At 40.2% G+C, this 12276-nt stretch overlaps 2 protein-coding genes across 4 annotated transcripts in view; one reads left to right on the plus strand and one right to left on the minus strand.

Annotated features, from left to right (window-relative positions):
- The first annotated feature begins 636 nt into the window (after positions 1-636).
- LOC112262711 (ran-specific GTPase-activating protein) lies at positions 637-6538 on the plus strand. Of its 2 annotated transcripts, none has more exons than XM_024438427.2 (6): positions 637-790; positions 2729-2865; positions 3145-3302; positions 3525-3653; positions 3782-3850; positions 4327-6538. In XM_024438427.2, exons 1-6 carry the CDS (start codon positions 776-778, stop codon positions 4452-4454), a joined length of 636 nt encoding a protein of 211 aa, XP_024294195.1. In that variant the 5' UTR covers positions 637-775; the 3' UTR covers positions 4455-6538. The 2 variants fall into 2 exon arrangements, with proteins under 2 accessions (XP_024294195.1, XP_024294194.1); XM_024438426.2 differs by having other exon boundaries at positions 657-796.
- Positions 6539-9785: 3247 nt separating this feature from the next.
- The window catches only part of LOC112262712 (palmitoyltransferase ZDHHC8B), a 112706-nt gene continuing 110215 nt past the window's right edge, over positions 9786-12276 (minus strand). For both annotated transcript variants that reach the window (XM_024438428.2, XM_024438430.2), the window contains one exon: positions 9786-11513. In XM_024438428.2, the coding sequence (XP_024294196.1) occupies positions 11357-11513 (157 nt within the window). In that variant the 3' untranslated portion in view covers positions 9786-11356. The remainder of the gene's footprint in view (positions 11514-12276) is intronic.

Genomic DNA, 12276 nt, shown 5'->3' on the forward strand with positions numbered 1-12276 from the left:
TCTCGATACAGTTTTCTGTTATCAAAACTACAATATGTAACAAACAGAGTGGACTGCATTTTGTAGACTTTACCCTTTGCCAAAGTTTCAAAAAATTGCGTTTTCAGGAGTGCAATGGGAGTTATTGCACACGCGCACTTCACAGAGTAGGCGTTACCTAATGGAAATATGCTAATAAATGCTAGAACGCGCCAATAGGATCTCACTAGCTCGTGCTTGGCTCTGCCCACCTCATTGTTTGCTCTGCCCACCTCATTGTTTGCTCTGCCCACTGTGATTAATTTGCTCCCATTGTAAACGACAGGCTCTGGTCTATCTTGGGTTAGTTATAAAAACTCTTTGGTCGCAATGTGTCAGGTTTTTACTTTTGTTGACATTTTAGCTAGCTACGTATTTATCCAAGGTTTCAAACACACATGCCACTTTTGATGATATGTAGCAACCTTTCACATAGTTAGGAAATGCGTAGAGTATACTTTGAAGTGCACTGCAAACAAATAACCATATTTAATAAAGAAAACAATAATACACCGCGTGTAAACATGTTCGTAATTATTGTGTTTGGTAAAGAGCATTTTATACGATTAAAAGTTATTTTATGGCTCAATGTAAAGCCCTTTAAAAATAGTGTCGAAAGTGGAGGGGTGCCGGGATGGGGAAAACTCGAGTAGGACATTTCGGCGCGCGAAAACTACAACAGGAAGAGAGAAACGGCGAGTTTTTGGTTTTGAATCAATCAAACTAAATTCCATAATCTACAAACATCTACATTAATATGGCAGATCCGAAGGTGAGGGTATGAATTTTTAACATATGTATGTATCGTGCATTTAATGAAATGTACATTTTATTTCAATTGTAATGTTTTGGTTGACATTCTCAAAGTTTTATATTGCTGGGTTGTACCCAGGAAGATAAAAATGCCGGGTAGGGATGCGGATTTTTTTTTTTTTTTTTAACAACCTTTAACAACATGAATATTGGGGATAAAAAAGTGTTAATCGGCCTCAGAATTTTTTTTCCAGATAGTAGTCAATCAGTTATGCCTTTTGTTGTATGTGTCAAAAGTGTGCAACTCAATACTTTTGCCGCCCTTCTTTATACCTGGTCCAAAGCTAGCTAACGTTAACTAGCTAGCCAAAGGCAAACTGGCCAGCCATATAGCTAGCGAACAAGTATATAATCGTGCCGCCACTACTTTCAAAATTATTATTTAAACCTAATATGTATTTGTCTGTATCACTTGGACACTATTTGGCATTAAGAGTTGTCTGTTACCCCTACTGTACAGTAATTGCTACTGTTAGCCAGCCAGTTGGCAACAGAAGCCAGTTCCTCAGACAATACAATAGCTACAGTAGCTAGATAGCATATTGCTTTATTCATCCTGAGTTTACACTGATTTAACAGAACTAGGTAAATGCAAGTACCCACTAGTGTCATTTACACAATAGCCAAACCTTTTCCATTTCTAGCTAGCTAACCTACTGCTGTGCTAGCTGGTCTAGTGCTTTCTCAGTGGCCTAGCTAACGTTAGCAAGCTAGCTGGCTGGCTAACTCCAGGCCGAAAGAAACTAGCGTCAACTTTATCAGTACTTGTTTATCCATTTAGCTAAGTAACTAGCTATGATGACAACACTAACATGCTATCTAAGTTATGACAGCTGTATAATAAAAGCGGATTACTTCATTAACGCAAAAAAAGACAACGATTGATTGAAGCAGGTGGACAATCACAAACGTAACTTTTCTGTTAATAACGTTACCTGGACAACTAACGTTAACGTACTGTAAGTAACTAACGTTACTGTTTGTACATGAGAGGTAGCCAAATGTGCAGTCAGCTACCAAAACACTAGCTTGACAAGAATGTCAGCAAGCCATCTACTGTTAGCAAGCTGCAGTACTGCCGTAGGATTTATTTATTAGCTGCTTGAACCAAATGTATAAAATGGGCCCGTGTTGCTCCATGTTTAGCTATATACAGTAGCTAGCAACATCCCATAGTCTTATATGGATCCATATTGTTAGCTTAGTCGAAGCTAGCCGTTACATTACACTCGAAAGCATGGAGCCACACGCGCCCCTTTCATACATTTGGTTCAGGCAGCTATTAAATAAATCCTTTGGCAGAAGCTAAGCTTTCTAGGTGGCATGCTGATATTATTGTCAGGTTAGTTTTTTAGTAGCTGACTGCAAATTTGGCTAGCTCACATGTTACTAACTAGCTAAAGTTTGTTGTCCAGGAAACAAAAACATTGTCCACCTGCTTCACCTTTCTTCCTCTTGTAAGGAGTGTTTGTCTGAGTATTATCTCTGATTATGTAATGTTAGGCCATATTACAAGTTCTGTAGTAAGTGTGAGATCATATGGATTTGCAAGGCCTTTTGTAAAGTCATCCAGCAGCAGAGGTGCTTGGCTCAGCACCAGTGACACTAAGTTTAGTTGCCACAGCAAATTGCACACAAAAGATGACCTCCAAAGCCTGATCTCTCAAATCCCTCTATTCACATCCCTCTGCAATTGGTTGGTGGAGCCTACTGTTTTTACAGTCTGAAACACTGACTTGTAAAGTACATTTCACAAACTTGAAGTGAGATGACAATCCAAGTGGAACCACTGAAGCTCACTGAAACTTTTTGAGGAGGATTTTTATTCTCAATTGATAATTTTGAATGCCAAATGCTGTCCTTAACATGTTTTCAAATAAAAAAATTTTTTTTATAGGAAACACCAGAAGAGCAGGAGACTTCAACAGACAATGCAGAAGAATCAAACCACGATCCCCATTATGAGCCCATCGTGTCTCTTCCAGAGCAGGATGTGAAGACACTAGAGGAGGACGAGGAGGAACTGTTCAAAATGTAAGCTGATGCTGAAAGATTTAGCTTTGAATAGCCTAACTCATTGAGCTATACACAATTTGTAATTCATTTATGGCTGAATCCTAACATCAAATTGGTAAATTCATCAAAATTTTCCTTAGGCATGCACTGTCAAATAGAGACTAAGTGAAATGTTACCCTAAGTAGAAGTTAGGATTTGTCTCAAGTGTAGTGCAACTATCCAGCCCTCTGTCATCCAAGTATTGTTACGGATTCCCTCCAAAGCCTCAGCATTTTACCCATATTGTCTCCCCTCAGGCGGGCGAAGCTCTACCGCTTTGCCTCTGAGAACGACCCACCAGAGTGGAAGGAGCGCGGCACAGGCGACGTCAAGCTCCTGAAACACAAAGAGAAGGGCACCATCCGCCTATTGATGAGGCGAGACCGGACCTTAAAGATCTGTGCCAATCACAACAGTGAGTCACGGAACGCTTGTCTAAGGCAGTAGCATTTATCACTGCAGTGCTGTCTTGTGTCGAACATAAACCTGTCCATTAACCCATGCATTGATGTTGCCTGTCCACTGAATTATTTTGAGTATGAGATGATGGTGAGGTATAAGCAAAACAAGTCATTGTATAGATATGTGATTCCATAGGTCAGTGGCCTAAATCCTTTTCATCTTTCGGCTCTTTCAGTTTTCCCTGTGATGGAGCTGAAGCCCAACGCCGGCAGCGACAGGGCATGGGTATGGAACACACTTGCCGACTTCGCTGATGAGCATCCCAAACCTGAACTCCTGGCAATCCGTTTCCTCAATGCAGAAAGTGAGTGTGACAACACGTCTATTTCTGTCACTGCATTAGCTTTTTACAATTCGGTCGACTTCCCATGCAAAAAGTGTGATCTGTCAATGTGTGGATGGGGTTTAAAATAACTCTTCTGTCCTATTCAGATGCTCAGAAATTTAAGGTGAAGTTCGATGAATGCAAGGAGGAAGTCCGAAAATCTCAAGACGGATCAGGTTCGTGTACAATTATTTTTTTATCACATTATTTTTCATAACCAGTATGCAGACAATACTCTGTTCTCTGCCGCTCACTCCAGCCTGGAACTTTGTCTGCTAAATTAACATGGATAATTCAACAACTCGCTTGGCCCACTATTAGGCTAGTGTTGGTATGTTCTGCCACACTTAGAATTGTTCTCGCTGCAGTGTTAATTACAAAGAACCACCATTGTTCATAAGGTCACATGTTAATCACTACCCAGTTTAGATTAATCTTATGTATCAGTGGAACAAAAAGATGTGAAACACTCTAGATGGAATACTCTGTCATTCAAATGATGGACATCCGCAATGCCCCAAAACAAGCTCTTAGATGAAGACTGTTACCATCAACACTTGATGTAGTTTGGAGCCTCATCTTGGCCAACTTGTTTGCTCAGTCATTGGCCCACCATGACACATCACAGTTAATATCTTTCTGTTCTCTGCAGGAGAAAACACTGACAGTGCAAACAAAGTGGCAGAGAAACTGGAGGAACTATCTGTAAAAGACAAGACCAAGACAGAGGAAAAGAGGGAGGAGGAAAATGAGAAAGTGGCAGCAGAAGAGAAGAAATGAAACCAAGAACTTGCTTTACTGATCTTCAACTTGTCATTTTCTACAATAGACTCTAAAGAAACTGAATTTGGACACTTGCATATTGATTTATTTAGTTTTTTTAAATGATTTGTTTACCTCGAGATCACAAGACCTTGGTGCCGCAAAAAAAATGATCCATTCATTAAAATGTGCCCCTCCCCACCTGCCCTCTGCTTTTTCCATCATGGAAAACCAAGTTGTCTGTTCTGCTCATCTGTCATTCATTTCAGACAGAAGATGTGGTGTATTACCTGTTTTGGTAAATTAGCCCATTTTATTTACCGCTTTCAAATTGAGAGAGAGGAGGGGAGGGGGGGGTGTTAAACCATGGGGGCTGTTTGCATGACAAATTAGGGAGGTATTAAACAATGAACGTGTTTAATGAATTTACCTGCAAAAAAACAGCACCACGGGTTGGATCCGATTATGCATTGCTGGAGGGCACTGGTCTATGGCACGTAACGTGAATGGGCAAAAGCGGTGAGGCAGGAGCGCCCTTCTCAAATATAACAGTAATCTGTGTTGTTTAGTCATGTTGTCAACAGGGCAGCATGGTGCATCGTCCATAAACATATTTTTCCATAAAATGTTTGTTTTGACATTAGATTTCATTGGGAAGGAAGATAAGTAATCACTTTTGCATGTGAACACAGAATCTTACTCATTATACCACGTGCTTAATTAGATCACTTTTGTTTTGAGCCGGCTTTCACTTGTGCGAAACACGCCTACTCCCTCATTCACACAGACCCGATACCTTATTTTGGGTACAGTAGGGTTTCCAAAACTCGGGACCCCAAGGGGTGCACGTTTTTGCACTAGTGCTACACGGCTGATTCAAATCAACTAATCATCAAGCTTTGAATCAGCTGTTTTAGTGTTAGGGCAAAACACAAAATGTATACCCTTTGGCCCTTGAGGACAGAGTTTGGGAAATGCTGGGTTACAGGGACTGAAAATGCAGTAATCATGACTAGGTCTTTAGGTGGCTTTTACTTTGCCTTGTTTTTATACCCTACCCCTTAAAGATATACCAAAAAGCAGGTGAAAATAAGCAGTCGTGGTACATTTGTGGGATCTTTGTATATGAAAGAGGTATCGGTGTCAATTTACCATACTGTGAAATGAGGCTTGTGATATTGGTAATTCCCACATTGGGTAAGTCTTTTGTTATTCTGAAGCAAAGTTAGTTCATATGGAACAGGACTGCTTGTTAGCGCCACAAGTATGGAAAAAGGACGTGTGAGGAGCAGTAATGTCTTTGGCACGAATCTCAATATGGAGGCTTCCTCTGTATCCTCTCCTTAGTCTTTACTGATCTTAATACAGGCAAGGTGGTGGCTGCTTACCAGGCAGGAATTTGCCTTCACCTGTCCACTTAGTTCAGGGATTGGCAACTCCAGCCCTTGGGAGCCTAATTTGCCCAGCTAACACACCTGACTCAATCAACTAATCATGATCTTCTGTTTAGAATGCAATTAATTTAATCAGCTGTGTTTGCTATGAATGGGGGGGGTTACAACTCCGGCTCCTGAGGACTGGAGTTGCCCATCCCAGGTTCAGGTGAAGGAGAGGAAATTAGTGGAGGAAGACACTTTGGACCATTGAGACACAGCCGTAGCTTTGTAAAATCAGGTGTACTCTGGGAACTAGTCTGCTGCTCGCTCAGAGGTTCATACCGCATATTCTCATTTGCATAATTCAGCTTCATTTTGTTGACTGATCAAATCAAAATGAAAGACAACGGGTTATCAGAATTAAGCGTAGGCTCGTCAATCTATGTTCTGGCTCAGGTCTCCTTCCCGGTGGCTCAAGTTTGTTTTTAGGCCATAATACATTCCCTCAAAGTGAAACAAGCATGTAGACAAGGTATAGTGGAAGAGTTTATTGATGCGGTATTAGGTGTGCCCACCGTCCTAACCTGTCCCCACTAACTGCATTGACCCTGCATCGAAGTGCCAGTGCATCTGTAAATACATGTACATGGATGGAATGTTGCTTTTCATTTCCACTCAAAATGGTTTAAGATGTTTCCTCCTTCCAATAAAAGCTCTCAAAGACCATTTTGTCTGTCTTTGCTATTTTATGTTGAGTGAGGAATAGGGAGGGCTGTGACGGTCATGGATTTTTGGATGAAAGTTATTGGTCAGCCAAATGACCGTGGTCACTGAATTTTTTTGTTGAATTTGAGAAAAATCTGGAGATTTTCTCCTATCCTTGACTCCTGACTGCATGTGCTGCTGCTGCAGGAAGAGGGCATTGCCTTGGCAATCAGACTTGTTTGCTACAACACCTTGCTTGTTTCAGCAAAGAGCAACAAAGTTGTCACGTTGTAGAGTCAATTACAGCAGAAACGGACTGAACCGCACAAATGGCTGGCTGTCCCGTCTTCAGTAAATTGTTCGTTCCACACTTTTTTAAACAGCTATGACAGTTTTATTTTCATGACGGTCTTCATCCATTACCGTTGGTTACGTTGTTACACGGTAATTGTGCCAGCCCTAGAGAGGAATTCCTATGTGCATCAGTCAGTTTGGTATGGAAAACCAATGCTGTCTGCCTTGCAAAATGGTCTGGATTAAAATGTTTATACACAATCCAGTAAGATATACTAACGCTTTCATGTTGGCCATGTACTGTTATAATCTCCACCTGGCACAGCCAGAAGAGGACTGGCCACCCCTCAGAGCCTGGTTCCTCTAGGTTTCTTCCTAGGTTCCTGCCTTTCTAGGGAGTTTTTCCTAACTATTGTGCTTCCACATCTGCATTGCTTGATGTTTGGGGTTTTAGACTGGGTTTCTGTACAGCACTTTGACATCGGCTGATGTAAAAAGGGCTTTATAAATACATTTGATTGATTACTTTTTTGCGGTAATTGATACTTATTCACCAACCATTTAAGTGATGTAACTGTGATGTGGTTACAAGTGAAATGCATTCTAATACATTCCACCAGATATAACTGAAATCTCATTGAACAAATAGAAACATTTCAATCTGTGTCACTGAAATGTTCAACGTCAATCTAGTGAATGCATAGGCTTGACAAACATTTCTTTATTCTAATTCTGTCATCAAGTGGCATATTTCATTTCAACAAAAATAATTAAGCATGTACATTAACAGTATTTCCAATACACTGTCTACATTTCTTTTTCTATTCATATAACAAATGTTACAAAATACTACATCTGATTATGATAAGCAAGACATACAGCAACAAGTAATCTGCAATAGTTCATATTGTTCAGGTGAGGTGACTTGGGACTCAAATCAAACTTCAGTGCTACGGATTGAATCGAGCCCTTGGTGAAATATCCATCAGACAGCAAAAATAAAAAACAAAAGTGTCAGTAATCTAAAGGAAGAATTAACAACAATCACTTTTGTCAAGTGTATCTGTGCTTGAAGGGGAAGATTCAAGTATGTATCAACAATGTTGGGTCGGTCACCTGCAAGGAACACAGGTGAATTTGAGTTAAATATGAGACAAGTGACCCAATACTGTACATTCAGCTGAAAAGAGTATGGCATATTAACCTAACTAGCTCCCTTTGCCATGTTTAATATAATACAATTAGGGTCTGCTATGGGGTTGGACCAGTTATCAATTTGTGTTGTCATATTTGAAGCTTATCGTCTGCAATTGAACTGATAATATGATAAGATGGAGAAATGGAATGGTATGTGCCACAAATAACAGGCTAAAAAAACAATACATGGCAAGGGGTATTCTCTTCTCTACTATCTCCAATGTGAGGGTCACATCTTTCTGTGTGCTCTGATAAATGTATATGTTCCCAATATATACATCTATTATACGATATCTACAATTATGGTACTTTCAGTTAAAGTGAGTATCACAATGAATAGGTACAATAAGTTAAAAACATTTTTTTAAAGTGTATATCCATAAGTGGGACCATTCAGCTATAAGCATGATTAGAATTATTGGTGGAATTTCATAGGTGGTTGTCCCACAGTGCAACCTGGTTACCTGTCATATCCAATTTCTTTGTGCAGTAAACATCATTGTCCTCTTGAAAGGCCACAATGGTCATTTAATGGATCCGGTGTGTAGTTGCAAACAAATAGGGTCCTTTACATCCATGTAAATTCTGTCTTCAACACTAAGAATGTGCAAATGACCAGGTGACATTTCTCACCTCAAATGTTCAGAGCCTTTTACAAATAAGAAAAGATACAAAACAGAGGGAAACTTTCAAGCTACATTTAATCAGTGTTTTTTAAAGAAAAAAAAATAGATGTACCTATCAAACTATATCTTCTTTTCATTAGTGAACAACAAAAAAACAACAGTCCCATTGTTTTATCCATGACTTTCCTCATGTCTTGTAATTCATTTGGTTTGCTGTGCCAGACAGCTGCTTAAAGTGGATGGATTTCAGGAGTACCCAGAGCTTTAACAGAATCAGGGTTAGTAGCCAACTTTGACACTTTTTTAAATGACATCCGCTTTGTATAACTTTACATTGCTTCATCACAGTGTAATCAATAACATTTTTTACACTGTAGCATACAACAAACTAGCATACCCCCTTCCCTATATCGGCTATGGTACTTATTCATTAATTCACTTAAGTTATAAATTAACAAAATCCACTCAAAATACAAACATCCATTCCAAGCTTGAGTATCTGTATAAAAAGCAAGATGTATCAAACATTTTCGAAAGGTTGGAAATAAAAATAAAAATATCGATAAAAAAACTACTAAATAGCAATGGGTGACAGGTTTTCATGTAATAACACAGCTGAAGACTTTTTCCACTCTTGATATGAATCATAACAAAACAATTATACATGGCTTTAACATAACTTATTATGGGTAGACCTATTATACTAAAAATACTAAGTCACAAAAGTAATAAATTGCCTATTAGATGTTTTGGCGGTGCATGGCTGACTGGTTAGCTGGTGGGAGTTGTCCTGAATATGGGGAGGACTGTTTTGTTGGGGTATTCAGGATAGATCACAGATAACAGCCACCTCTGTAACACTCATTGGCAGAGGCTTTTGTGTATCTTCTTAGCACTGGTCTGTGTCGGGGGTCACTCAAACATGATATGGAAATCAATAGATAGAATGTTGGACTATGTTACTGATAACTGTAGCTTATGGTATACTTAAGCAATAAGGCACGAGGGGATGTGGTATATGGCCAATATACCATGGCTAAGGGCTGTTCATGCTCACAACGCAAAGTGGAGTGCCTGGATACAGCCCTTAGCCATGGTATATTGGCCATGTACCACAAACCCGAGGTGTCTTTTTGCTATTATAAACTGGCTATCAACGTAATTAGAACAGTAAAAATAAATGTTTTGTCATACCTGTGGTATTGGGTGTGATATACCATGACTTTCAGCCAATCAGCATTCAGGGCTCGAACCACCCAGTTTATAAAGGGAAATAAATACTGGAGCTCAGCTAGAGTTGAGATGAATATGCTCCTGTACTGTAAGCCCTAATCTACCACCTCAAAACTCAGAGGATAAATGTAGTTGGAGAAATTCAAGACCTGTGTGTCTCTGAGTGCCACACAGCACTGTTGTATTGCCATTTAACAGTTTGATATCCATTCAGCCCATCTTGTGACGGTATTAGAACAGTATTAAAGATTGCATTGATCTAACACTGACTGGTGCGATGTGATATTTTCTCTGTGCTGCTCAGTAATGGCCAACATGTTGTTGATGGACAAGACAGACACGGTCAGCACCTTGAAAGCACCTTGAATTCATAAGAGGTATGTGTATATGCTTGAATCCAATGGATTGACGCTGTATGCTTGAATCCAATGGATTGACGTTGTATGCTTGAATCAAATGGAGTGATGCTGCATGCTTGAATCCAATGGATTGACGCTGTATGCTTGAATCCAATGGATTGATGCTGTATGCTTGAATCAAATTGAGTGATGCTGTATGCTTGAATCTAATGGATTGGTGCTGTATGCTTGAATCTAATGAATTGGTGCTGTATGTTTGAATCAAATGGATTGATGCTGTATGTTTGAATCAAATGGAGTGATGCTGTACGCTTGAATACAATGGAGTGACGCTGTATGCTTGAATCAAATGGATTGATGCTGTATGCTTGAATCTAATGGATTGGTGCTGTATGCTTGAATCTAATGGAGTGATGCTGTATGCTTGAATCTAATTGATTGGTGCTGTATGCTTGAATCCAATGGAGTGATGCTGTATGCTTGAATCTAATGGATTGGTGCTGTATGCTTGAATCTAATGGATTGGTGCTGTATGCTTAAATCGAATGGATTGGTGCTGTATGCATGACTTATTGGGTTAGAGGTGGCTCCCCATTCCATGGCTATTTCAGAGAATGTGACTGAACAAAGACATGTGGCATCATCTGTATGTGTAAGGGTGTCAGTGTATTAACCTCTCGCGGCCTGGGTGGGTGGTTAGTGAGTGTGATCATACAGAACAGCACCTAGACCGCAACTGAGATGCTGTAAACGCCAAATTTAAGATCTCATTCAGACTGTCCACTGATGACTAACGCAAGAAGCCACAAAATTCAACAAAACACTCAGTAAGAACATCAGCCCTCTTTAGGTTGAATTTGTTCTTTTCCCATCAAACACACACTTATCACGGCGCACTCCTCCAGTACAGACACAGAGACCAAGGGCTAGGCACGGAAAGAGCAGAGGTCCGCCAATAATTCCCAAGTAGGAAATGCTATGCGCCCCTGATTGGACAATATCGAATAAAAAAAGGTCAAAGGAAGAAGAGAACCCTCTCTGTGTAGCACAGTTGTTGTTGTCAGTGGATGTGGATGCCATGAGAATGCTGCCTCTTCCCTCAAGGTTTGGCGCCCTGGGCCCCAGCCCTTTCACACAGATATCTCATAGGTTGTGCCACCCACCCCAGTCACCTTTTTGACATTACTGTGGCGGCTAGGGCTGAGAGTGGTGCCCTGGGCACTGGAGCTGTTGGGTCCTAGATGGCAGTCTGTTTGCCCATTCACTTTACTTTGCATCATGGCCTCTCTGAATGGGGAGGGGCAAAAAACAAGAGGGCATAGTTATTTGAAGTGAGAACTAACTTAGCTTTAGATATACATGCACATGCAGTATAAACCCAGATCACATGGAAAGATAATTCAGTTGTCATACCAGAAAATGTGTGTATTGTTCTCACATGCATGTTCTGGTGGTGTTAGTAGTTGGTCTTGTGTGGCTGGTCCCTGGAGCATGCACTATGTAAATGACCATGACACTAGTTAGAGAAGTAATGAAACACATGCCAGTGTACCTGCTTGTGCTAGCATAAATTACCATGAGTGGTGTATTCATTACCCCAAAATCAGAATGACATTTTATGAAATAAAGGGTAAAACCACAGTGTGTTGTTCGTGACAATCTAGGTTTGTACGGAGTTTCTGTAGGTGCTAAAAACATGCAGAGATGTAGATGTTGATATTCCCAGATGGAAGAGAGTGACAGGAGGGAGATAAGCATGCAAACAGAAGGAAATGATAGTGGGGTAATGCAACTTTATTCATCATGACAGACAACTTAGAAAAATACAAAAGTTTTTTTTCTTACTATGAAAGCAAAACATTAAAATCCAGTGACTAACACCATGCACAGTACTTCATTGGATAAAAGGGTATAATATCAAAGGAAACTGTACGTATACAGATGCTACATGTTAACACCTAGCCTAAGCTCTCTCATCCTCACTACTCATCCACCGCTGGTTTCTAACCAGGCAGCCAGCAGGGCTTCGGGGCATCCTATGGGGAGTGAG

Source organism: Oncorhynchus tshawytscha, linkage group LG12 (genome assembly GCF_018296145.1).
Source record: "Oncorhynchus tshawytscha isolate Ot180627B linkage group LG12, Otsh_v2.0, whole genome shotgun sequence".
In the NCBI taxonomy this organism is placed as follows: domain Eukaryota; kingdom Metazoa; phylum Chordata; class Actinopteri; order Salmoniformes; family Salmonidae; genus Oncorhynchus; species Oncorhynchus tshawytscha.